The following is a 26,609-nucleotide window of genomic DNA, read 5'->3' as shown; positions in this document are numbered from 1 at the left end:
CCCACAGGAGGATATAGTGTAGCTGGTGTGTGTAGCACTTGTAACAGCTTTGGCACCAAGTGTTGAAGTGTAGTGTGTCAGGTGGTGGAGGAGGTAGAAGGAGTCACACCTTTTTTCAGTTAACCCGTTGTACGTCTTTGTCTCCTGAAAATTATTTAACCTGGTGCTCATGGGGCTGTATTTGTGTGTGTGTGTGTGTGTGTGTGTGTGTGTGTGTTGCCAAGTTAATATTTGTGCCTGCAGATGTAGTGTGGCATATGTGTTTGGCATTGTCACTCCCTCTCTCTTTGTTACCTGTGTTGGCCACACCTTGCCTGCAATTACAGAGAGAAGGAATTACTTGAGACCTGCAGAGAAAATGGGTTTGTGTGTGTGTGTGTGTGTGTGTGTGTGTGTGTGTGTGTGTGTGTGTGTGTGTCTGTCTGTGTGTGTGTGCATGAAAAGATGTCAGAATCTGCTGCTGTCAGTGTTGAGGTCATTTCTCCAGCCTTAAAGTTACCTAAAGAGAGATGAAAAGGCGAGACATGCTTAGGGGCTTAATAAAAGTTCATTAAGTTGTGATTGTGGTTTCTATTGGAGTAGCTCTAACCACGTAAATGCCTCACATTTACCTTGTTGACACACGTCCCGTATTGACATGCGCCCTGAACGGTTGGCTCTTTCACTGACATTTCTGTTCATTCACAAACACAAAGCGAGTATACACATGCAGAGACACACATGTAGTGTGTGATTATTCCTAACATTTCATTGTTACACCACTTTTCACACACACTATGAACAGTATTAGTACAAGTGTGTTCAGGTGGTCCACATTCTCTTTATTGCCCCTACAAAATAACACATCTGCATCTGCTCTGCCACATCTGTGGGGGAATCTTTTCAGTAAGACTGAACAGTAGAAAACCTGACACCACCTCCTTGACAGGAAACATGTGAAAGAGAAAAAGAGAGATAGGTATGGATATAATCTACTTATGCAGCATTATGATGTCTAACAATAAATGATGCTGTGACATGTCCAGGATGTGTGTGTCCTGTAGCTTGTGTGTGGACTCTGTCAATGGGTGATCCTGTGAGTGAGATGCATGTTCTGCTGGTAAGAGGAGGCAGCTGGGAGGTTTCAGTAAGTTGTTTGTTCTAGAGATAAAAATGTGCCGACTCTTTAGGCCTGAGGAAACTTTGATGGCAAATAAACTGATGTGTTATATTGAATTTGAAAAATCCAGGTGGAGCTTCGTGTTGTGTTGTTATAACAGGCTATTTTCCAGCATCATATCTTCAAGCCTTGTTGAAATTCTATGTTTTTATGAGATAAAAACTAGAATCCTCCCTGTAATATTTGAACGTGTGTTCATATCATTTTCAGAGAGTAGATGTTGACACGTGTTTTCCTGAGAAAGCAACCGAGTGAAGCGTGAGGAGGGAGAGGAAAAAGCAGGGAAAGAGAATAGAGGTTAGTAGCTAATTACTATTCAGACGGAGTGCCTGTGGGGCAGAAGGAGAAAACAGTCTCGCTGCAATTCAAATTATCCAAGGCTGGCAAGTGTGAGTGTGTATGGGTGCTGAGAGAGGGCACACCTCTGAAGTTTCTTCTTCTAGATGGTGGGAAAAAAAAGCATACACTCGTTCTCACCAGGGGAAACTGTCAAACCAAGACATCCTTTTCTTATGTGAAGCATTTGTCACTGAGCTGCTTCAACTGTCACATCTATGATTAGGACATGAACGACCAGGTGGATTAGCAAGACTTCAGCAAAGTCGTAGACCTCTTTGACTGTTAATTAGTGTTTATTGTGAGCAGACAGGACCAGATTCTGGACTTAGACTGTGAATAAGGTAGAGAAGAGGATTTATTGGCGAAACTTTCATGAATAAGATGAAGATAAGGTTTCTCAAAGTGCACTGAATTAAAAAAAAAAAACATTATAAGGCTTATTTAACTCTCTTGTATCAGTTTACCAATTTTGCCACATGTTGATATTCAGTCTGATCTGTTTCCCTGTAGTTCACTGACAGGATGCACCATTTAAGGAGGTTTAAAGGTTTAATGTGATCAATCAAGGGAGCAGGTCTCCTTTCATGGAGGCAGCCATGTTGTGCCATCATGTCTCTACTGTAGCCCAGAACGGACAAACCAAACACTGACTCTAGACAGGGAACTGCATGTTGTTTTAAATGAAAACCGTACTCTCCCTCACACCTGGAAATGGGGGGGTGGGCACTCAGAAGGTTGCATTCTTCAGTCTCACCACTAGATGCTGCCAAATCTCACATTTTACACATTGCACCTTTAAGCTTTCATCTGTAACCAGCCTCAAATCATCCAGATTCATGTAATGGCCCATCCCCCATGTCTTTCTGCAGAGAAACTGCCTGTTCACATGAGCTAAAAATAAATCACATGACTCAGCGAGGCCAACTGTACTCTTCATGCATTATTTATAGAATTGTTTGGTTTTCTTCCATTTTTTCCTCAGGGAAAAATGAGCCTCGGTCTGTGAAAGGATATTGTGCTGGAGCCGGCTCTCAGGCGACGTCCTCCAAACATGAGCACTCTCACTTTTGTAGACTGTTCTGTAAAGTGTCTGTAGTGTGGTGGTTTAACTGTGTGAATGTGCAGCTTGGTACTGACATGTGATACATGTAAAGATGTTAGAAAAGCTGAGATGATCATCAGTGTGTAAATGTAGAATTGGGTCTGTGTTAGTGGAGTCGCAATGAGATGGTTTGATATTGTATCATCATTTTACAAGTTTATGTTGTCCAAAGTATTTTGTCCAATCAGACTGAACTATAAATGACTAAAATGAGTTTAAGGCATCATCTTTTACAATTTGTCTGATTTTTGACAATTAGTTCTTTTAATTATTTCTTTTAATTTAACCCTCCTCACCAAGTTACTGGCTGAAAACATGACATTTCTGTCTGAGAGTTTTAAACAAGCCTGGCTTACTTGGAAGAGAAAGGCCAAAGGTATTACCCAAACTGGTTTAACTTTGTAAGCTGCGCCACGATTTACATCTTGATTAGAATAGGCCCTGCTGACATTCTGTGTACACTCACTCTCGGTGTTATCGCTAAATTGTGGGTGGTGCAGACACAACTGAGTTTAAAGTTTATTCCACTAGTTGACTGCACTGGGCTTTATCTGCAAACCATCCATTTTTATAGCCTGCAGCACTCACCATCAATCCTAGGACACAATCAGGCTGGTCCCAGGAGAAAACATTGATTTTTTTCATATCCCCCTAAAGAACTTGAGGAGAACCAAACTGAGGGAAACTGTTTCAACGATAAACCAAACAGCCATGAATGAAGTTTTTAGGAGATATGAGCAGAGATTTTATTGGGTATTCACTGACACTATGAGTCACTGAAATGTTTCTACATTGTGACTTTTTGCAATAATAATAATAAGAAGAAGAATCTTTAATGTTGTGACTGTGAGTTCAGCTTTAGACCCCGGCCTTCCGTCTGTGCTCTGTGCCTGGTGTGTACCTGTGGCACTGAACCATGAAATCCTCCTCTAATCTCGGTTGTTCTTTGCAGTGTAACCGGGAATATACAGCATCGGCGGCAGACAACTCGCAACCTTTCACCACCGAGCGTCGCAGCGGCCTAATCAGGATTAAAGCTCAAAACTGCAGAAGAGTCTTTGCTGTTGACAAAACGGGATCCCCTGTCAGATCGGCCAATATCACACAGAGTGGAAACCCAGGGTTTTAGTACAAACAGTGGCGGGCTTGTTTTCTGTTGGTTGCCATGATGAAGATGATGTTTGATGGAGGCCAGAGCCTTCATTGGTGGATATGCTAAATTAATAATCACTGCTCAGTACAGTTACTAGCAAAATAAATGCAGCATCTCCAGATGGACTTTTAGTATGTGTCTGAAAATGTAACAGCTTTGCCCACAGGGGGAGGAGGAGTTTGGCATCACTTCGGGGCTAGCAGAGAGCTTAGTCAGCCAGTATTGAGTCTGGTGGAGGAAGATGCAGATGGGCTGCCAGCAGGGGGAATTGGAGGAGTTGTTAAAGGGGCACTTTGCTCACCTGCCACTTTTCACTGAGGATTCCTCCTTTTCTGACCTCTGACAGCACAGTCATCTCTCTTCATCTTCGCGTTTTCCTCCTCTGTGCCCTCGTCATTCCCATTTTATCTCAACCTTCATCTTAAGCCTTCGTGCCTCTGATTTCTCTCTGTGTCTCTGAATCATCCCATCTCTTGCCCACGCATTCCCACGTTTCCATATTTAGACCTGTTTTGTTTTTGTCGTAGTGGAGGCCACATCTCTGACGCTCTTAGCCATCACTTGAATTATACCCGTCTTTCTCTTATCTCTGGCTGTCACCTTCTTTCAGTCTTTCAGCAGGTTGTGATGGATTATATGTTATGGGCACTAGATCAGCCCAGAAGTGTCTAATTACACACATTTATTGAACCAAGAAGAGTCAGTCCATGTCAGCATTGGTTCCTTTGTTTGGTGATATTTTATCCAGAATAGGAACATTTAAATATCTATTATAAAAGACGTCCACCAAAATTTAGCCTGTGAGTGTAGAATAATCTCAGCGATCAGGAATGCTAAGAGTTGAACTAAAAATGAGGATGTAATAAAAATGTATCTGTATATGATCTGCTTTGCCTTATCACACATTATGTTTGGGTTTTGTTTTACAGGTGACATTACACAGAAGGGCTATGAGAAGAAAAGGACCAAGCTCCTGGCTCCCTACATCATCCAAACTCCAGGTAAAAACTCCACCATCACGTTTTCACCTGGACTGACCCCAACCCTCCTCTCTCTGCTGTCTCTTCTCCGGTTGTCCACATAAATTAATACCATGCCGTGCTGAGGCTTAGAGGCTTACTTAAAAGTGAAGCGTCGTCTGTGTTGTCTGTTAGGATTTTGAGTTTAATAGATTTTTGTTCATCTGTGTCGTGTTCATCTGTTTCACAAAAATCAAAGTCCTGCTTTTTATCAGTTCAGTTTTCTAGTATTTTTTTTGTCATCCTGTATTTTTAAAACAATAAATACACACAAGTTTCACATCGTAATTGTGTTTTACAGGAGGAGGCCACTAAATATGAATACACAAGTGCAGTGCAGGATGAATCAGTTGAATGGAAAGTAGATTTCCTATAAATTATGATAATATACATTAGGACCTGAAAGTGCTTACTGCTGCCTCCTAGTGGTTCAGGTTCTCTCCTGATCCCTTCCTCATCCCACTGATGGGGGAGCACAAACGCTAGTAAATTGTTAGCTCTGTGAAAATGTGTTATCAGCTGGTAATTAAATGTTGTTAATGTTTCAAGACCCCTCATGTATTTGAATAATTGTTGGTTAACCAGGAGCTGCTGGAATCCACTAAACACTGACACTGCTGAATAGGAAATGGTCCCTGGTGCTCATCAAACTAATATTCAGTCTACAGGATGTGACAGTGTTTACAGGATGAATTTCATCCTCTAGTCTGGTACTGTGCATTTTTGAAGGGGGTTGTTAACCAATAACAGATGATATAACATGTACGTGCATATATGTGAATGTACATTTCATGTTTTAATAGTTAGTGTCAGAAAGAAATAAAGACAAGAGTACAGAATAAATAGCAACATAACAATATGCCAGTCTATTAATTTCATGGTCTTTGAGAAAAACATTGATGAGATAAAATAAATCACAGGAGCAGAATAAAGCTAAATTCATAAAGCTGTCACCTTTTATTTATGAAACGGCTGTCCATCATTTAACCAAAACAACAACAACACATAAACAAAGAAAACGACTCAGTTTGAGGTAAAAGCAGTAACTGAGATACACTATTAGAGAATATTAGCCGAGGTTGCTATGTGTTTTATTAATTCAAGCTTGTTGTGTTTGTTTGACAGTGGAGCCACCTCCCAAGAATGACGTGCAGCCTCCCGCTCCCACTTCCTCCTCCAGCCAACTCCCTCCTCCCTCCAGTTCCTCCCGGTACCGTGAACGTCGGGCCCGCAGATCACATCGCAGCGGAGGAACACGGGACGACCGCTACAGATCAGGTCAGAGCTCCTTCATCAAGCCCCCAAAGCCCCTAATATCAGGAAACTACCTTTAAATTCACCTTGTCCCCAGAAGTTCTGTATAACTGACGCACCAAGCACTGAGGAAACCCTACATCAGCTTCACTTGTTGAGTCAGCCTGTTTTTGAGCTCAGATACACTGGGCTGTTCCAACGGGACCAATTAAAAACAAGAGCGATAGATTTTGTGTGTGTGTGTGTGTGTGTGTGTGTGAGGGTGTGTGTGTGTGCGTGTGTGTGTGTGCGTGTGTGTGCGTGTGTGTGTGTGTGTGTGTGTGTGTGTGTGTGTGTGTGTGTGTGTGTGTGTGTGTGTGTGTGTGTGTGTGTGTGAGAGGAGTTGAGACAGACAGATGGCAGCTCTGCAGCTGGGGAGCCCCTCAGTGAAGACCCCCACTCTGTGAAACCAGAGTGATGTCATGTGTGGAGAACAGAGAAACACTGATGAGGATTAAAATAAAAAAAAAAAAAACAGCAGTAGAGTAGTAGAAGTGAGCACATAACATGCAAGGAGGGTTTTTGTTTGTTAGTTGAGATCCTGACTGTAAAAGCAGCCTGCTTCTAGTCCTGCCTGCACCCCCTTTATCATGTCTTATTTTTCTCATCCTGCTTGAATAACTAAATAATGTAAAACTATAAAACTAATAATAAAGTCAGCCTGTTAAGTTAGAGCCTTGTGGAGGGCTTCAGTTTTATTAAAAACCTGTTGAACCTCTAGGAGACGTCAGAAGGAGATTGAGGTAGAGAACACAGAGAGGACCAAAGCTGGAAAAATAGTACCATTAAAACTGAAAATAGCACAAAATGTCAAGAAATACAAGAAAAATGAAAGTCCATGCTGAAATACACTGAGGGGAAGTAGCAGCATGGCTTTAACGCTGCACAGTGGAAGTAAAGTTTGGCAGGATTGATGGGTTGAAAAAGACGACCTCATGGAAAAGAGCATGGCACAAGGGCAAGAGAGATGATGTCCCATTTGCAGTATAATGAGTGGGCCATCTGTGGTACACTGTTCAAGTACAGAACAATCCCACTGATACAGCAGCATTTAAACCAGCTCATTTTTAGGAGAGCTGGGAGGCTTCTTACCATCAGTCATTTACATTTCCTTATATATTACAAACAGTGCACTCTGGTGAGAAGGGGATGTAGATTTAAGACGCATAGGAAGAATCATTTTGCTGCATAACTGATAAGTTAGAAATGATAATGGTCTGCACCTATATGTCAAGTCTACAGCCATTTATGTTTATTTATGTAAGGCTGTACTTAAACATCAGGATGCCACAGTACTGGTAAGGCACAAATGTTGAGTTGGGTTGATGCTGCATTAACAAAAAATAAAAAGCAATGACAAGGTACTGCAGCAAAGAGAAACAGGAGAAATGTTATGGGCTGCAGAGCAATTGAATTGCCTCTTATCTTCTGTGGCTCTCTCCAGTTATTATTCCTCCTGAACGAGCTGAGAAGTGATGACTGATACTGTTGAGTATTAATTTTCTGGAAAACTAAAACCCATGCATAGACAACCTATGTATCTTGTGTGTATCTTTGAAAAATCATATTTACATGAAAAGAACCATTGGAGCACAGTAATATATCAAAAGAGCTTAGGAAGACGAGTGTAATTAATGTCCTGCACTAACACCATGCATGGGAAAGTAAGGGAGTTTTTGGATGTACCCTGGAGACTGTCATTAGATATGATAAGGACTGTATGGTATCACAGTAGGCACTTAAGAAATAAATAAAGAATTGGGAATGGAAGATGGGGGAAATCACACCTGAGGAGGAGTTGGGCGGGGGTGTGCTTCCCCCGGAACCTTTAAAAAGGGATTGGGAAGAACCAATACACCAATATGACCATAAAAGGGAATTCAATAGTGGCAAACAGGCATAACTTTAAGATGAAAAGAGGTGGGTCAGGGGGTGTGAATCAAACCCCTGACCATAGGTAAAAAAGCAGGGAGCTTCAGAAGCATGGTCAGTCTGCCCTGGGGGTAACTCACCTGTGTTTTGTGTGAATAAACACCTGTGCACTTGGATTCAATGGTCTCTCTCATGTTTGTGATCCTGATGAAGAGGATTGCTGGTGAATTAAATTCAGTTATAGTTTAGTCAGATTGAAGGCTTCCCAACAGTATCTGCTGTTTTTGTCAATACACACTGTAAACAATTCCACGTTCATATTTGCAGCCATAAACCACATCAAGTCCTTTATCTGCCCGTATGCCTCATTGCTATTTGAGCTGGTGTCAAATACACCACTAGCATCCACACACCCCACTGTGCTTATCGCCATGGAGATGGCCCCCATCCTGTCAGACATGTGTAAGGAGTCAGCCTCTCCTGACACTCCTGTGTGAGGGTGGACGATGGCACATTATGAGAGAGGATGATTTTTCCCGGAGCAGTCTGTTCAGCAGAATGCCAGTTACGTAATAATGGTCCCCACTGCTACTGTGCAACGAGCTGTGCTGGGTGACTTCTCTGAACGCGTTGATGTTTGAATGGGAATAAAAATCCCCTGAGTTAATAAATGTGTTTTGTCAGTGAGTGGGCCTCTGTTGCGCATGTTTTGTTACGTGGTCTGTATGTGTGGCTCTTCTTAATGCGCCCGTGGGTGTCATCAAGTGCAAGTATTTCTGCATTTATGACTGTGTGCGTTTGCCTTTGCGTGTACTATATGTAGGCATGTGTGTGGGCTAAGACACAGCTTTGCTCTGGTTTCCTGTTTCAGTGGGAAAACACAGCCATGTGTCATTTATTATTCTGTCTCTTCTTTAACAAAACCTTCCCGAAGATGAAAATATAAAACACATCGAAACAGCAGTTCACGTTATTGTATAAACTGTTATTCCTGCTATACCTGGCACCTTTTTGACTGCAGAACATTTTTGAGAAACCTAAATTTTGTAGAACAAAGCAAAAAAGCTCACAATGAACAAAAGACTTTTTGTGCAGTGTCTCTTGTTGGGTCATTTTCAAAAGCTGTTTTCTTTCCAAACTCGGTGTTTGTAACTCGAGGTGTGTGTTGTTTTCTGTCTCTGCAGATATCCATACTGAGGCCGTACAAGCCGCCCTGGCTAAACATAAGGAGGAGAAGATGGCGTTACCTATGCCCACCAAGCGACGCTCCACTTATGTTCAGTCTCCTGTTGAAAACCACACACCACCAGGTAGGAAAGGAAGAAAACCTCTGGTCCTGTAAAGATTCTTTGTCAGGACTGGATATTCTTACCTTGTTCTGTCTTGTTCAGACTCTTCCTCAGGCTCTGAAGATGAGACGTCTGTGCGCAGGCAGTCAACGGTGATCGCTCCCCCGCCCGCGGTCAATCCCAACCTGCAGAGCCCGGACTCTTGGATCAACCACTCAGTCCAAGGCTCCTCCACCTCCTCCTCGGCCTCCTCCACCATGTCCCACGGAGAGGCCAAACCACAGCCTCAGAGCCAACCTCAGCCTCAGCCTCAGCCCCAGTACAGGCCACAGTACCAACCTCTGTATCAGCCTCAGTACCAACTACAGGAGCCGCCCCGTACCGCAGCTGTGACAGAAATGCTGGCTAAAAGTCGCATTGGTGAGACGTTGCTGATAACAGCAGACACAGATCCTTACCAGAATTGGCCTTTCTTAGTGTTTTAGCAAAGAAGATAAAACTAATTACAAAATGCACACAAATAACAAGTAGAAAAACTAATAAAACAAAGGCACACAAATGTTTCACTTAAAACTGAAGCAAGACACAGGGTGAAAACAGTGTAGCTGCTCTACTTTAAAGTTTGAATCTGTTCACTCATTATTGGTTTCGAGGATTAGAAAGTGTGTGGAAACTTTTGGATGCTTCACTTAGACATTCCCAGTTGCTTCCCCTACAGCGCCCACAGAGAACAATGCCCCTCCTCCAGATGTTACAGCTGTGGCCCCTCGGGCCAGAGGTCCGCGGGTGGACCTGCCCTCCAACGCCGTGGTCAGAGGGATGAGTCGTGTGCAGAGCCGCTCCAGCATGATGGAGACAGCAGACGGTAATGACTACACAACATGTGGATTTGTTCGTCTTCTCCGGGGCCTGTATCTGACCCTGTCTCTTAGCAATAAGTGCTGACTGCCACTCTGACATAGCATTAATCAGATTTAACTGCTTTGTTTTCTTCCTGATCTTTTTCCGTCTGTCACATGTTTATTTGACTGGCTCGTAGGAAGAGGTAATATCCAGAGTAAGGAAACTTTTTAATGTATAATGTCCGTAGCCTTCTGTGTTTGCTCTTCTCCCCTTACTCGCCCTCCCGTATGTAATGAATGATTATAGCGATACATGCAACGGACATCTGCACACAAAATGACTCCTCACCTGTGATCCCTAACAAAAAAAGACCGTGTCTTTTCTTGTGTTGTTGCCACCTACATTACTGTGCAAAAGATTTAGGCACTAAAAATACTCTGCGGATGCTTTTAATAGAAAGTACATTAAAGGTTTTTCATTTATCAGTTACCTTCATCCAAAGTGCAGTAAAGCGAACAAACCTAAATCTAATCAGTATCTGCAGCTCTCCCCTTTTAAACCAGCAGCTGTTCTCTCTGGTTGGACCTGCTCACAGTTTCTCCTGGTACTTTGGAGAAGCTGCTGCAGTTCTTCAGTCTGTCTCTTCATGTGATCCCAGATTGACTCCACCCTGCCTAGATCAGGACTCTGTGGGGGTCAGACCCTGTGCTGCAGGACTCCTGGTTCTTTGTTCCCCTTAAAATAGTTCCTCATGAACTCTCTTTGTTGGGTTCTTTATGGACTTGTTGTCCTGCACAGTGAACCTAAGTGCCTAAAACTCCTGCACAGTGCTGTATGTATGCTGCTTTTCATTCCTGAAGGTTTTTACAGTCAATTCAAAACAAATAGTTTAATGTTAACAAATCAATAAAGCATCATGTCTTATGGGATGAAAAGAAGCAGGATATGAGATGGGAGGAGGTTTCAACAGGTAGTGTTGTGCCATTGTGTGTTTGAACCATTGTGTGACTGTGTTGGTCCGTTCTCCTCCTGCTTGCAGGAGTCCCTGTGAGCAGCAGAGTGTCCACTAAGATCCAGCAGCTTCTCAACACGCTGAAGAGGCCAAAGAGGCCTCCGCTCAGTGAGTTCTTCACAGACGACTCGGAGGAGATCGTAGAAGGTACCCTACCCTTAAACTTCTACTTAAACACTGTAGCTTTGAGAGTTTTTAGAAATACTGCTTAGGGCTTTCTCACTTTTTTAAATCCGAAGTTCTAAATGTTGGTACGTTTAAATAATCTTAATATATTCAGCCATTCAAAGGGATTTTTCACAACCTGGCAGCATAAATTTGTTCTTATTACTGGCTAATAAATGATCTGTGAAGCTTTAGGATCCGACTTAGCTTCCATTAATAAAGCCATTAGTTACAACAGTGAAATAATACCAGTACTTGTCGCTTAAATTATTACCTCACCTTGTGATCTCTCAGTATAAAATAATAAAAATGTGTTTGAGAAATACTTAGGAGTTATGTGGTGTGAACCATGGCATAGGAAATACAGTAATTTCTGTTTTCTTTAAAGTGTTTTTAAATATTTGAAAAATTAGCAGAGAGAGAGAGAGAGAGAGAGAGACATAGATGAACAATGGAAGACATAGGAAACCATAGATATGATGTGTGGTCTGCATTATATCCTGGTGGCATCATATGAAGAAGCCCATTAAACTGTAACATATCCAAACGGGTTGTGTTGTCTCTGACGTAGTGCCTCAGCCTGACCCAAACACGCCCAAGCCGGAGGGCCGACAAACCATCCCAGTGAAAGGGGAGCCTTTGGGAGTGGTCAGTAACTGGCCCCCAGCCCTGCAGGCAGCACTGGCCCGTTGGGGGGCCACTCAGGGGAAGAGCCCTGCCCTCACTGCTCTGGACATCACTGGCAAACCACTCTATACACTGACTTATGGTAAGACACTGTGTTATTTACTATGAAAAGGCCAAATCAAGTAGTTTCAAATCAGTAACCTGCAGAGGAATTTTGTAATGCAGCTGAACTTAGTCTGCTATATTGAGAACTGTTTCTAGGGAAATTAAGTCAACCATGATAATTATCCAGATACGAGAAAGCTATGTGTACCTTGTGGTATGAGATTACTGGCAGTGGTATAAGTATAAAGTACCCTCCTAACTCCCACCTCCCCACTCCACCTTCTATCTGTCTGTCAGGGAAGCTGTGGAGTCGCAGTGTGAAGCTGGCGTACACGCTTCTGAATAAGCTGGGCACCAAAAACGAGCAAATCCTCAAACCTGGAGATCGGGTGAGACGGCACACACATGGACGGAACAGAGATGCACGCGCAGAACAAATGCATCACAAATCCAGTGCTACAAAATACATTTAGTAATGAGGACTACATCCTGCAGCATTTATGGGATCCTGTAGCCCTTGATTTAAACCGGCACATTTTTCAGTTTGTGCCTTGACTGGTTTTCCTGGTGCAAGGCATTTAACCCGTTGGCACTTATGGAAGTGATATACTGCTGCTGGCATTTGAATTGCAAATGAAAGGCAGTAATAAAAGACATTCATAGAGGGAAAAAAGAGCCACTGATTTTCCTCCAAAACTAATAAAACACTCATCAGCCTCAGCTTTACTTTCTGTTTGTGTCATTATGCACAGGTTAGCATGCTGATATTAGCATCTGTTAGCTTCTACTATATTATATAGGACTTTTTAAGAATACTACGAGCCTTTTATCACCAGTGTTTACTTTGTAAAACAGTCCAAAGTGTAATGTCTTGGTAGGTGGCGCTGGTGTACCCCAACAGCGACCCTGGGATGTTCTGGGTGGCTTTCTACGGCTGCCTCCTGGCTGAAGTTATTCCTGTTCCTATTGAGGTGCCGTTGTCTCGCAAGGTGAGAGAAGCATCAGATCAACATGTGTTTTGTGAGTAAAGAAATAGTTTCATTCTAAAATCTTAATCGTGTTTTTTCTGCGTGTGGCGTCTTTTAGGATGCGGGTATCAGCCAGGTGGGGTTTCTGCTGGGCAGTTGTGGGGTTGGTTTGGCTTTGACCAGTGAGATCTGCTTGAAGGGTCTACCCAAGACCCCCGCAGGCGAAATACTGCAGTTTAAAGGTTGGTAATTACTTTTCCTGAATGTGGAAGTGTCTGTGTATTTCAGTGAATGTAATGATGATTAAATGGTCTTTCTTTTATTTATATATCCTAAAATCTTTCACCTGCCTTTTTATTTTTCTTTCACTGTTTTTGTTTTTGTTCTATTTTGATAGGATGGCCTCGACTAAAATGGGTGGTGACAGACTCGAAATACCTGACCAAGCCTTCCAAAGACTGGCAGCCGCACATCCCCACCGCCAACACTGACCCTGCATATATAGAGGTAGCAGAGCTGCTTGTTGGTGTGTGTGTCCTGTTGTCCTTATTATACAAGTTATTATACTGTACGACCGGCTGTTGCCTTATCACACTGTTGGATCACAATGAAGCTGTATTTTATTTAGGAACATTCAAATCTGACCAGTCCTGTATGATATGACAAGTGTTGTATCCACATGCTTCTCCTGTGTGTCCTTCCTGTGTAGTACAAGGCGAATAAAGAGGGCACAGTGGTGGGTGTGGCTGTGTCCAAAGTGGCCATGTTGACCCACTGCCAAGCACTGACCCAGGCCTGCAACTACTGTGAGGGTGAGCAAAGACCACAAAGTGTGATCATCATCCTTTTATCATCCTCAGCACAGCTCTTATAAGTTTCAAGTCACTTCTGTCTTTCTTCACTTCAGGGGAAACTTTAGTGAATGTCCTGGACTTTAAAAAGGACATGGGTCTGTGGCATGGAGTTCTCACGGTGAGCACATATGGACCAAAACAAATAAAGGTCGTTTGAAAAGAAAGTTGTAAAGCCTTCACGTCACCTGTTAGAATGCTTTGCTTATTAAAATGAGTCACCGATTCATACATGTTTACAAAAGGTGGCAGGTGGTTTGTTAATCCCATCTACACAATGTTTCATTTTCTTTCACTTCATTTTTAATAGCACAATAAACTGGAATTGTCTGGCGAAGCAATATGCTTTTAGCCATTAGAATAATAAAGTCAGAGTTTGTTGGCAGTTAGGGTCTTTCAGCTGTTTTTCTTTTAGTAATAACTGAACATAATTTAGTAAAATGTCCTCATCTGGGGTTTTGTTTTGATCCAGGCTGTGATGAACCGAATACACACCATCAGTGTTCCTTATGCAGTGATGAAGGCTTGTCCTCTATCCTGGGTACAGAGAGTCCACATCCACAAAGGTAAATTACACAGATCTCTCTGTTTTAGTAGCAGTGAGTAAAGAATTTAATGCACACTGCGTTTATTCTGCTCTCGTGCAGCTCGTGTAGCTTTGGTGAAGTGTCGCGATCTACACTGGGCCATGATGGCTCATCGGGATCAGCGAGACACCAGCCTGGCTTCATTACGAAATCTCATTGTTGCTGATGGTGCTAACCCCTGTGAGTACGTCCAGTGACCTTTCAGTTTTGTAAAGCAAGACGTCTTCAGAGTGGACAGCTCAGGGACAACGTGTTGAATCCTCTGTCTCTTGCCCTGCAGGGTCGGTGTCTTCCTGCGATGCCTTCCTGAACGTGTTTCAGTCCCACGGGCTGAAGCCTGAGGTTATCTGCCCCTGCGCCACCTCCCCCGAGGCCATGACAGTAGCTATTCGCAGGTCTGTCACTGGACCCGTCTTTCCTTGACAGAGTTTTTTAAATGAATGTAGGATGAAAAAGTGCAACACTAAAAATATATAAACCCCTCCTTTCTGCCTCCAACTTCTTCTCACACTCACCATTTCAGTCCAAGTGTTATAAAAGAACATTTGCTGATGATTAACAAAAATATGACACATGCTTCATTCAAGGCTGAGTTTCATTTTTACTGTTCCAGCAGGACAGATGAAGACGTAGGCTGACGCATGTAGTTTTGTAAATGTGTGTGTGGGCAGATGGCTAACTGTAAGTGTGGATGAGATAGATGGAAATTTTCATGTTGATCGAACACTTTCTCTGGTTTAGACCGGGAGTACCGGGTGCACCCCTCCCCGCTCGTGCCATTCTTTCGCTGGGCGGCCTGAGCCATGGTGTTATTAGGGTCAACACAGAGGACAAGAACTCCGCCCTGACTGTGCAAGATGTGGGGCATGTCATGCCTGGAGGTGAGGATACGATGAAAGATACATGAGTCCAAAACAAAGGATGAGAAACATAGATGCTCTCGGTTGAATTAATACCAGATGACAAGTTAAATAAAATTCTAAATGTACCTGCAGTAACTGCATCAAAATCAAATCTCTGAGAGTCGATTTTCATTTCACACTAATTTGCATGTAAATCAGTCACCGTGTAGCAGAAAAAGCTCTGCTTTATGAAAAGTACACAATTTCTATGATGGTGGTGATGTTCTTCATACCCCACAACCAGGCCCAGGATGTAAACAAGGCAGCACAAATAAATATAAACCAGATCTAAAATGTAGAATGGGCATTTTTAAAGATTTCAGATCATCAAGCCTCCTTCATGTCTAAAACTAACTTTATATTTTACTGATAAAACAAGTCTCTTGTGCTTTTGTTTCCACATTAAAATGACATAACCTTGACTTGAATTTGTGTTGTCTGAATATTTAAATATATTGAATCAGTTTTTAATTGTGCAGCTTAAGATCTTATATATATTTCTTTAAATCTAACTAGTTAATGATGATGTGCTGTAAAGTACAGAGCCCTTGCTAATTACCTGCCCTTTAAGGGAAACAGTCGGTGTTCTCTAAATGCTGTGCATGTGTTCGGTGTCTCCAGCTCTGATGTGCGTTGTTAAGCCTGATGGGCCTCCTCAGTTGTGTAAAACAGATGAGATTGGAGAGATAATAGTCAACTCTCGTGCTGGAGGAAACATGTACTATGGTCTGCCCGGAGTCACGAAGAACACTTTTGAGGTATGACAGCAGAATTACAACACACAGCTGCCTACACTCACACAGTCTCGTAACATAGGAGAGTTCATTCATTGCTTTTTGTGGTTTAGTGCTGTTCTTTCTGTCTGTGTGTGTCGCTGTGTTCAGGTGATACCGGTTAATGCCAATGGAGTTCCCATTGGAGAGATCCCATTTGTGCGGTCAGGACTCCTGGGGTTTGTTGGCCCGGTAAGTAGGACTGTTTTATTACAGCACAACTATGGAAACCTGAGCCTTTCTGAAAACCGTCCGTGTCTTTGAATGGGTCTGGATATGTGCAGTGTAATGAATCATCTGTGTATCCCCTTCTCTGCACAGGGCAGTCTGATATTTGTGGTGGGGAAGATCGAAGGCCTGCTGATGGTGAGCGGGCGGAGACATAACGCAGACGACCTGGTGGCCACCGCTCTTGCCGTGGAACCAGTCAAGACCGTGTACCGTGGGAGGTGAGGAGAAAAGTGCATGTTGAGAGACGAGTTGAGCTGAGATGAGCTCTTCTGTGGGTTCAGTGTGAATCCTAATTTGTCATTACTGACATCTGGTGGTACAGTGGAAGCACAGCACCAACATCAGGCTCGGCTGTGCTGTTGATACAGGACGAGCGGGTTTCAACCACATTTTACTGAGTGAGAAAATGTTGGGCTGCATTTGAATCGATGTCCTTGTGAATACGTGTGTGTGTGTGTGTGTGTGTGTTTCTGTGTTTGCTTGTGTCAGGATCGCTGTGTTTTCAGTCACTGTGTTCTACGATGAGAGGGTAGTGATTGTGGCAGAGCAGAGGCCTGATGCCAGCGAGGAGGACAGCTTCCAGTGGATGAGTCGAGTGCTTCAGGTAAGTCACGTCTTTGCCTTCGTCTTTTAGTTTTTAACGTGAACTGGTTTTTCTACAAGTGTTGGTATTATTTTGTGTAAAGTATATACATATGTAAGGTATATACATGCCACGACTACTCAACAAACTTGATCCTAATGTTGGGTTTGTTTCGAAGGCTATTGACAGCATCCACCAGGTCGGCCTCTACTGCCTGGCTCTGGTCCCTGCCAACACCTTACCTAAAACACCTCTGGGTGGCATCCACATATCTGACACCAAGCAGTTCTTCTTAGACGGCAACCTGCATCCCTGCAACATCCTCATGTGTCCCCACACCTGTGTCACCAACCTGCCCAAGCCCCGCCAGAAGCAGCCTGGTATGTGTGTGATAAGACAGGCTTGTGTATGACTGATTAGTAACACACTCCTGATGGGCTGAGCTTTCTGACTGCACCAGAGTTCCTCCTGTGCTGATGCCTCAGTTACTGTCTGCATCGCAGAAGTTGAGAGAAACTGCTGACAAGCCTCAGTTAGTGTATAAAGGGTTTTGTAAAATAAGAGCGTGGTCAGTAGTGTTAGATAACACACACATGACAGCTTCTAAACTTGTGGAAGTGACAGTCAAATGTCATCTGTATATTATGTATATGTATATAACACACAAAGCCAGTGTGACACATCGATTCTGTAAGTTTAAGTTGTTATTTTTCAGCCTTTGTAATTACACTGAATTACTTTTAGTGATACTTTCCTGTAGAACAAAACCAGTGGCTGATCCTAACAGGATTAAAATGGAGGTGACAGATGCCTTTTTCTTTAAATCTCTCTCCTGCACCAGTTTTGCTCCTTTCCTCCTTCCTCTCTTTTTCTGTCTCTCTTTCTTTGCCCTTCCCTTTCTCCATCTCTCTCACATAGTTTTTCTGTTGTAGTTGGTGTCGGTCCTGCATCTGTCATGGTGGGGAACCTGGTGGCAGGAAAGAGGATTGCCCAGGCTGCAGGCAGGGACCTCGGCATGATTGAAGACCAGGATCTCGTCCGGAAGGTAATTAGACCACCATCATTGGAACTCCTGCTTTCAACAAGCCCCCGAATCCTTTAGCTTTTTGTTTTTTTAGCCACATTCCCATTTTCAAAATAGCCACATGATTGTCCTTCACAATGATGATCCATAGTGTAACGATGGTCTAACTAAGCCCAGCCAGGGTTCAGTTTTATAGATTTAAAGAATCTGGACTCTTCTCTCTTTCTGCTCTCGTCTCTCTCTGGATGTAGCTCTGTATGTGGCCCACTGTGATGGTAAGAATTACAGCTCGCTCTGGTATCTTCTCTGCACCTCTGCTTATTTTCGCCGTGCACTAGTGTATTGTGGTTTTAGTTTGGATGCTTGTGTTAAGACGTGACATTTTTTCCAGAGCTGCACCTTCTGTAGCTGTGCCTTATTTTTCTGCAGACATACCTTTCACATCCTAAGTTAATCTTCGTTATTTTAAGAGCCTGATTGGCCCAGAGTGCTATATGTGGCATAAATTTGTTTTGGGCCTTCGGCACAATAACATTTATCCCAGAGAGGCTGTTTACTGAAGTATGCAGCCCTGAGTACTGCTTCATTTTGTTTTATGTGGGTTTATTGAATTAGGTTCTTCCATTTGCACAGACCCCATCCTGTGTAGGCCTTTTGTGACTGTTTGTAACAGTGTATAGTTTATAGAAACACACCCTGACCAGTACATCCAACTAAATGCTGTTTTCTTCTTACTGTAGCATCAGTATTTAACAGAGGCTCTACACTGGAGGGCACAGACAGACCCAGACCATGTCCTCTATGTTCTTCTCAATGCCAAGGTACCATGATGATGTGTTCACACACTGAGATACACAGTTTATCACCAAAGCAGACATCTGAGTTACTAACTGTAACACACAAGAATGATGTGCAGAAATAACTACAGAAATTGCACTTTGTGTTTTTGTTGACATTGTATCTGTCTGTCATTATTTCCACCTTTCCTCCAGGGTGTAACAGTGGGAACAGCAACCTGTGTGCAGCTTCACAAGCGAGCGGAAAAAATAGCTGCAGCGCTCACTGAGAAAGGCAGCATCAACACTGGAGAGAACGTAGTGCTGCTCTATCCTCCTGGTAGGTTCAGTGTCTGGCTTCCCGTCCAAGGATTAGTCCCATTGAGATTAATTATCATGAGACCCAAATGGTTTTCTCCCTCTTTTCTTTTTGTTTTTAACTCAACCTATATACTCCATCTGTCTCTCAGGCATTGATTTGATAGCCGCCTTCTATGGATGTCTCTACGCTGGATGTGTTCCTGTTACCGTCAGACCTCCACACCCTCAGAACCTGGCAGCCACGCTGCCTACTGTCCGCATGATTATTGATGTAAGTGTATGTGGGCTCTCTGGTGCATGCAGGTTGCTGTAATGTTTTTTTTTAAACATATTTAATTGTTGACTAAATGTAGCAGCTTCTCCTGTTTAAATGGGTCATGCTTTTGTGTTTTGTTGCCAGGTCAGTAAAGCTGCATGTATTCTAACCACTCAAAATCTCACAAGGATTCTGCGCTCCAAAGAGGCTGCTCTCTCTGTGAACATTAAAACGTGGCCAACAATCATCGACACAGGTAAAATGATGCAGCAGTGAAGCAATAGTTTGCAGCATTAGGCCAAACAGGAAGTGAGACATGTCTGTGTTTTGTAATGTAAAGCACTTCCTGACAAAAATCAAATTAGAATTGTTGTCAGTATATTCCTGTGCCAGCATCATGAGAAATAATTGAGCGTACTGAGAGTGGTATTATATTAATCTGCTAATGATTAATGTATGTTGTGTTATTAAATAATCAGTCTAACTTTATGTTTGTTCTCTTTGAAACATGCACCGATCTTGTTTGCAGATGACCTTCCTCGGCGTCGGCCTCCACAGATCTATAAGCCGCCCACGGCCGAGATGATCGCATATCTGGACTTCAGTGTGTCCACAACAGGCATGCTCACTGGGGTCAAGGTCAGACGCCTGAGATTCACTTTCAAATATCGGGCTCTTTTCTCTTGATCATAATCCAGGATCCATCTGCTTTTATACAGACCATTGCCAAAAGTTGTCTTAGGGAGTGGGCCTTGCACAGAGCAATGTCACAGCGTCAGCACTTTGAGTCCTGCTGCTAACATTTGTCATGTTTCTCCCCCTTCGGTCTGTCTCTATCTCCCCCATATCCTACCCACTTCTCTATAACCCACTTGACAATAATGTTCAAAAAATGACTTAAAAAAACATAAAACAAAGGAGAAGAAGTGACAGGGAGCTCAGTCAATCATCTGGTATTATTTTATATTGACTCTTGTCCTTAGAAGAGAAAGAGATACCAAAGTCCCTTTCACATTAACCTGAATAGACCATAATGCAATGCAGCCAGAGGCCATGCTGCATTTTAAAGAAGTGATGTAATCCCCATTTTGCATGAACCAGATAACGTTTCCTTTTACTTTGCTTTTAATGTGTGACCACTATCACTTCTCAAAGTGGTTTCATTTAAAACATAATGCAAAAGAAGTGACAAAGTAGACAAGTTGATGGAAAATCACTGTATCAGGACGGTATATTACAAATAAAATCCACAAATTGCTCGTGGAAGGCATCAGAAGTCATGATGCCAGACAGAAGCTTTTCTTTGACGCTTCTCTTGTTTGTAACAGATCTCTCATGCAGCGGTCAGTGCACTTTGTCGCTCTATAAAGCTGCAGTGTGAACTGTACTCCTCTCGTCAAATAGCCATCTGCCTGGATCCTTACTGTGGTCTGGGCTTTGTTTTGTGGTGCCTCGCAAGGTACAGTAAACCATCACCCACAAAACATACACTTTCTGCACTTTATATTTGGTCTGTGATCTGGTCTTTCTCTTCTGTCTGTCTTTTATTACACAGTGTTTACTCAGGTCACCAGTCCATCCTGATTCCTCCCTTTGAGTTGGAGAGCTGCCTGTCTCTGTGGCTGAGCACGCTCAGTCAGTACCGCATCAGAGACACCTTCTGCTCCTACTCTGTCATGGAGCTCTGCACTAAAGGACTGGGCACTCAGACTGACTTACTCAAGGTAAGGACTGCACCTACAGAGGAACATGACCAATGTGCAGTTAGACACGGGTGGTTTGATCATTCTGTGTGTTGGCGTTTTAGGCCCGTGGTGTGAACCTGTCATGCGTTCGGAGCTGTGTGGTAATAGCAGAGGAGCGCCCACGTCTGGCCCTCACACACTCTTTCTCCAAGCTTTTTAAGGACGTGGGGCTGTCCCCGAGAGCTGTCAGTACTGCCTTTGGCTCCAGGGTGAACCTGGCCATTTGCCTGCAGGTACAGTACGCCAGCATAACCAGCTCATTACATGAATGCACGCTGTGAATTATGCCTCATATGTGACCTTTATATTTGTTATTTGTGTGACAGGGCACTACTGGTCCTGATCCCTGTACAGTGTATGTGGACATGAAGTCCCTCCGCCATGACAGGTGAAAGTATATGGATTTTTTTAAAGTGAGGAATTCATTGTTGTGGGAATTTTGCTCGTCAGAAGCATAAAAACAGCTCAAAACAGTCTTGTAATCTGCCAACACTCTCCCTTCAGAACATTGAACTGTTTTAGTTTTGCTTTTGAATGTGTCTGCTGACATGTGGTATATGTTTTTGGCCATTTCAGAGTGAGGCTGGTGGAAAGAGGAGCACCTCAAAGTCTTCCTCTAATGGAGTCGGGCAAGGTGAGGTATTCCGAATGCAGAGATGTAGGGTCAGTCTACTAAATGTTTAGTCAAAGGCATGTCGGCAGTGTATCCCATAAAGCCGTTACGCTTGTTTTTGTTTTCAGATACTGCCAGGTGTGCGAGTGATAATCGTAAATCCAGAGACCAGAGGCCCACTTGGTGATTCTCATCTAGGAGAGGTGAGAGGAAGTTCAAAATAGTTCCCACTCTTCTTCTGCAGTATCATTACACGCAAAACTGTGTGTTCAGCCTCCCTCCATCTCAGCCCAGCAGTGACCCATGACATGCTTCTGTATCTTAGATCTGGGTAAACAGCCCTCACAATGCCAGTGGCTACTACACCATCTATGGAGAGGAGAGTCTCCAGGCAGACCACTTCAACACCAAACTCAGCTTTGGAGACCCGCAGACCTTATGGGCCAGAACTGGATACTTGGGATTTGTAAAGAGGACTGAGCTGTTGGCTGCCAGTGGGGGTAAATAGATCCAAGTCTTAGTTAATTTATTATCAATTAGATTATAGAAGATAAACACAAATCAGATGAAAGACTTGTCAGCATAAATTGAGCAGCCTGTTTATACGTTTTAGCTTTTTTTTTTTAACAAGCTTTTCTGGCTTTATTGTGTTGCCTGTGTCTCTGCTCTCAGATCGACATGATGCTCTGTTTGTGGTGGGCTCGCTGGATGAGACCTTGGAGCTACGAGGGTTGCGTTACCACCCCATTGACATTGAAACCTCAGTGTCCCGGGCTCACCGCAGCATCGCTGAGAGGTGAGAATCCTCTTGACATGCATCAGCTACACACACTAATATATTTGACATATTGACCAGTCAAATCCTCTACTAAAAAAAAAAACAACCTGCAGTGGCACAAACAGAACATATTGTGACGCATACATTTAATTACATTGTGTTTTAGCTGCAGTGCTGAATTATTTGTTCTATTATTTTAAAAAAGAAAATTTATTCTTTCCAACTTCTTTTCGTCTTTGTGCTAAGCTAAGCTAGCTGCCTACTGGCTGCAGCTTAGTGCAGGAACATTAGAGTGGCGTCAATCATCTCATGTAACTCATTACAAGACAGCAAATAAGCATCATTTTAAAAATATCTTTTAATATTGTGTTTGGGTTGGAATTCCACCTTAAGACACATTATTCTTGTTCCTTACAGTGCTGTGTTTACATGGACCAACTTGCTGGTGGTGGTGTCAGAACTGTGTGGTTCAGAGCAGGATGCACTGGACTTGGTGCCTCTGATAACCAACGTGGTCCTGGAGGAGCACCACCTCATCGTGGGTGTGGTGGTTATTGTGGACCCTGGGGTTATACCCATCAACTCAAGGGGAGAGAAGCAACGCATGCACCTCCGTGACTCTTTCCTCGCTGACCAGCTTGATCCGATTTACGTTGCTTACAACATGTGAGGGGCTGTGGTGGTTTGAGCTTGTTTACCCATCATCCACAGCCTGGATGCTTCTGCACCATCATCCCAGCATTTGACTACTGGCTTGGCAGATGGTGAAAAGGAAAAGCATGAACCATATTTACCGCCACCCAGCTCTGTGTGACACCAGCATATCTTGGCCACTGCATGTCTGTGATTGGCCCTGCCATGTTTGGAGTTGTTCACTGTGTTTTATAGTAGAATTTTGCAAATGCGAAAGCAGCACAGAATATGGCAAAACGAGAAAGGGCCTCTGTTGCCCTTTTCTCGGGACAGAGCAAAAAAACATACAACAGGACCACTTTAAAAAATGAATACTGTGTTAACATCTTTTATAATTCTCCATCTTTTTATTCTGCACTTATCACAAACGGCCCCTTTTGTGTCTGCACAGATTCTAAGAGCTACTAAACTTAAGTCAACAACTTTTACATGCAGCTTTCAAACAAATGCACACACATGCATGTGCATCATTTTTCACTAATTAATAATTAAGAAAAGAGGGCACATGGAGGCAAATCTTGACACTAGTCTCAGTCTGTGTACATAATTTAGAAAGCATATATTGTCCCATTATAATAAAGCCAAATAGATTTCCCTGCCCTAATATATTTCCTGCCTTATGAACTTCAGCCATACATTCCTATCTTAATTTTTATTAAATCTCTTATTTATGGCTGTTTATTGTCCTTTGGTCTGTTTCAATAGGGCGAATCATGATAAATATCCAAAGTGATCAGAATAAAAGGAAAGAGGCCATGTTCTATATTGTAAAGGCCTCTTTGTATTTTAGATACTGGATGTTACTGTATATTTTTAATTACAGTATATAAATGCTCACCTCTCTCAGTTGATAGTTTCTGGACAATTAATCAAGCTGGGAGTCAATAATAGTAGCAGAAAGAAGACTGTAAATAAGATTGAACATTTGACGGTGAGTTTTTAAGTGGAATGGAAGGTAAAGATGAATAACTTCAAATTATTGTTAGTCAGGATAGATATAACATTGCACTTTTTCAAAAATGTCTATTTTATTATAATAATGAGGCATTATGACTAGTGGTTCAGGAGCTATGGAAAGGGGAATCTAGCTTGTGGAACGTTGGAGTTTACTGGGAAGGCTATCACTGTTAATGCCAGGGAACCCCCCCCCCCCCCCCCCCACACACACACACACACTACCATGACTGTTTTTAGGCTACCAGGTTATTTTTATTATAAAATAAAAAATCCGCCCACAACTGTTCATCTAATACTCATTGGCTTTGGACTTTGTAGTGTCAACAGGTCAAATTTTCTCTCCACAGTCAAAGTTCATTTGATCTGTGTTTCGTCACTGTACAACTTTATAAAAAATTGCAGTACTTTGAATTGCAGCAGGATTTGTTGTATGTACTGGATGTTTGTAGTCAATATAGGCAACTCACCATGTATCTGGATTATTTCCTACGTTCAGTCACTGGATTTATAAGTACTTGTGAGTACAGTTGCAATGCTGAGCCACATCTGAAATGTTCTTGTAAAGTAATTTTATGATAAAGAAAAGGGTCCAAATGATTCTCAGCCAGGATGTCAGCCACGATGGATGGATAGATGATTTGCATCAAGATGTATTTGGTTGTTGTGCAATCTTGTGCTTTCCTTGCGCTCCTTGCCATAATTAAGAGCTTCTTTGTACTGGATTCTACCGTATTTCAGTGATAAACCATTAATGTCAACATGTACATAGTTTTTTGTTATTTTTTAGACTTTTGCCCCACGTCCCATTAACAAATTAATTAACATAACATTCAGTCATGCCAAACACAATAGCAGAAAGATTTCATACATTGAATTATTGCACTTTTCACTGGTGGTACTCAGTAGGTTTCTACTGTGGGCACTGCAGATTAGAGTGATTGATTTAAGTGATTATCCCTATTTCATGTTGCATTAAATGTGTGAAATATTATGCTTGATTTTTGGTTTTGCCCAGTTTTAAGTCTGCTTGGCAAAATGACTAATGGCACTTCATCTTCGCTTTAACATTGCATCTTACGTTCGCAGCAGAATGTTAGCATGACTGCTAAGCACATAAAAAAAATCATCTTGAGGCACAAGTTGGGAAGATCTATATGTATTAAACTGTATATTCAGGGAACAAAACTCATGACACAGGGATGGACCAGCTGGTCCCTTGGTGCAATCTGTGAGTCCTACCCATACAATGTAGATGTTGTCAAAGCAAATTTCCCTGTAATCTTCACAGATCCTGCAAAGCTAATGAGCAAAAAGAGAGTTTTTGCTGGTAACCAGTGTCCATCTACCATCTACCTGCCTCTCTGAGAAGTCTAGAAGGGCTTCACTTGGTTTTAAGTCTTGCCATCAGAGTTCTTACACACTATGCAATCCCAAAGACAGTGCAATTTAATTTCAAAGCTTGCACAGTCTGGTGAATTATACATGCTTATACATTTTGTAATAACTAAGTACAAAGGACTGATGAAATTTAACCAGTAGTGTACTAAAAACTGCATTTCTTCTGAGTTGTTCTGTCAATATTTTGTGTATGCACTCTAGCTATGTTGTGCATTATTTGCTTAATTCTAAACTTCTCCCTGAGGGTGTGATCCACTGATGAATCTCTAGGTGTTTTAATTCATATAGTTAAGAAATCAAGGTGGTACACTCCTTCCCATTTTCTCACCTATTTTCTATTTTGGTTTGTTGTACTTTGTTTTATACTGTCTGTTAAAGTAATTCAGAATAAACAAATGCATTTAATCATTTAAGGTGTCTGAATATTCATGAGTTTAACAGAATGAAATCAGCCTTTTAGGATTATACAAGTAACTTAGCCAAAGTTTTTGACCAAAGCCAGAATTGTGTGCGCTGAATCATAGGAGGTTTGGGGTCTGTGATGTGGGCTGCGTTGTCTTGATATAGTTTTAAAAATAGCAATGTATCAATTTAAAATGTGAAATCTACAATTAGTATGAACAAAATGTAGTTTTAAATATCAAAATTGAAAGTACTCGCTGTGTAGAAGGATCAGTGTCATATTATATATAGAAAATGAGCCTATTAATTACGCAGTGTAATTTGTAGCTGTTCATGAGAAGTCTGTTTTATTTAAAGTTGTGTCTATAATAATCAGGGCTGTCAATCGATTAAAATATTTAATCGCGATTAATCGCATGATTGTCATGAGTTAACTGATGATTAATCGCACGGTTTTATCTGTTCTAAATGTACCTTAAATGAATACTTTTCAAGTTTTTAATACTCTAATCATGGACAAACATGGATGCTTTACGCAAATGTATGTTTATTATTAATGAAACCACCCTAAACATACAGTACAAAGAACATAGACGTGTTTCAAAGACGGTAGATATGTTTTTCAAAGAACTTATTCATGTCTGTTAAACACATGGAAAAGTAGAACATAGAAAAAACACAAGTTCCCATTTTTTCTCTTTCTTTGCACTGAGCCAGTTGCTCAAAACAGACAAGCCTGTTTACATTTTCAGACGACAGGGCAGCTCACTTTT

General features: G+C 42.2%; 1 protein-coding gene across 1 annotated transcript in view; it reads left to right on the top strand.

The window, feature by feature from the left end:
• The window catches only part of dip2bb (disco-interacting protein 2 homolog Bb), a 33,618-nt gene extending 7,771 nt beyond the window's left edge, over nt 1-25,847 (top strand). The window contains exons 3-39 of the mRNA XM_026306128.2: nt 4,683-4,754; nt 5,898-6,050; nt 9,122-9,247; nt 9,329-9,646; nt 9,945-10,091; nt 11,109-11,228; nt 11,818-12,015; nt 12,276-12,367; nt 12,857-12,967; nt 13,065-13,188; nt 13,344-13,453; nt 13,656-13,758; nt 13,854-13,918; nt 14,270-14,363; nt 14,445-14,564; nt 14,665-14,779; nt 15,126-15,265; nt 15,908-16,044; nt 16,171-16,251; nt 16,381-16,508; nt 16,780-16,894; nt 17,052-17,253; nt 17,806-17,918; nt 18,638-18,718; nt 18,890-19,013; nt 19,144-19,265; nt 19,395-19,506; nt 19,780-19,889; nt 20,579-20,709; nt 20,806-20,974; nt 21,058-21,228; nt 21,322-21,383; nt 21,572-21,629; nt 21,737-21,811; nt 21,934-22,108; nt 22,281-22,404; nt 22,804-25,847. Coding sequence (XP_026161913.1) covers nt 4,683-4,754; nt 5,898-6,050; nt 9,122-9,247; nt 9,329-9,646; nt 9,945-10,091; nt 11,109-11,228; nt 11,818-12,015; nt 12,276-12,367; nt 12,857-12,967; nt 13,065-13,188; nt 13,344-13,453; nt 13,656-13,758; nt 13,854-13,918; nt 14,270-14,363; nt 14,445-14,564; nt 14,665-14,779; nt 15,126-15,265; nt 15,908-16,044; nt 16,171-16,251; nt 16,381-16,508; nt 16,780-16,894; nt 17,052-17,253; nt 17,806-17,918; nt 18,638-18,718; nt 18,890-19,013; nt 19,144-19,265; nt 19,395-19,506; nt 19,780-19,889; nt 20,579-20,709; nt 20,806-20,974; nt 21,058-21,228; nt 21,322-21,383; nt 21,572-21,629; nt 21,737-21,811; nt 21,934-22,108; nt 22,281-22,404; nt 22,804-23,056 — 4,751 coding nt within the window. The 3' untranslated portion in view covers nt 23,057-25,847. The remainder of the gene's footprint in view (nt 1-4,682; nt 4,755-5,897; nt 6,051-9,121; nt 9,248-9,328; nt 9,647-9,944; nt 10,092-11,108; nt 11,229-11,817; nt 12,016-12,275; nt 12,368-12,856; nt 12,968-13,064; nt 13,189-13,343; nt 13,454-13,655; nt 13,759-13,853; nt 13,919-14,269; nt 14,364-14,444; nt 14,565-14,664; nt 14,780-15,125; nt 15,266-15,907; nt 16,045-16,170; nt 16,252-16,380; nt 16,509-16,779; nt 16,895-17,051; nt 17,254-17,805; nt 17,919-18,637; nt 18,719-18,889; nt 19,014-19,143; nt 19,266-19,394; nt 19,507-19,779; nt 19,890-20,578; nt 20,710-20,805; nt 20,975-21,057; nt 21,229-21,321; nt 21,384-21,571; nt 21,630-21,736; nt 21,812-21,933; nt 22,109-22,280; nt 22,405-22,803) is intronic.
• Nucleotides 25,848-26,609: the final 762 nt, after the last annotated feature.

The sequence above is a fragment of the Mastacembelus armatus genome, chromosome 5, assembly GCF_900324485.2.
Source record: "Mastacembelus armatus chromosome 5, fMasArm1.2, whole genome shotgun sequence".
Taxonomy (NCBI): domain Eukaryota; kingdom Metazoa; phylum Chordata; class Actinopteri; order Synbranchiformes; family Mastacembelidae; genus Mastacembelus; species Mastacembelus armatus.
This window is presented reverse-complemented; position numbering and strand designations above follow the sequence as displayed.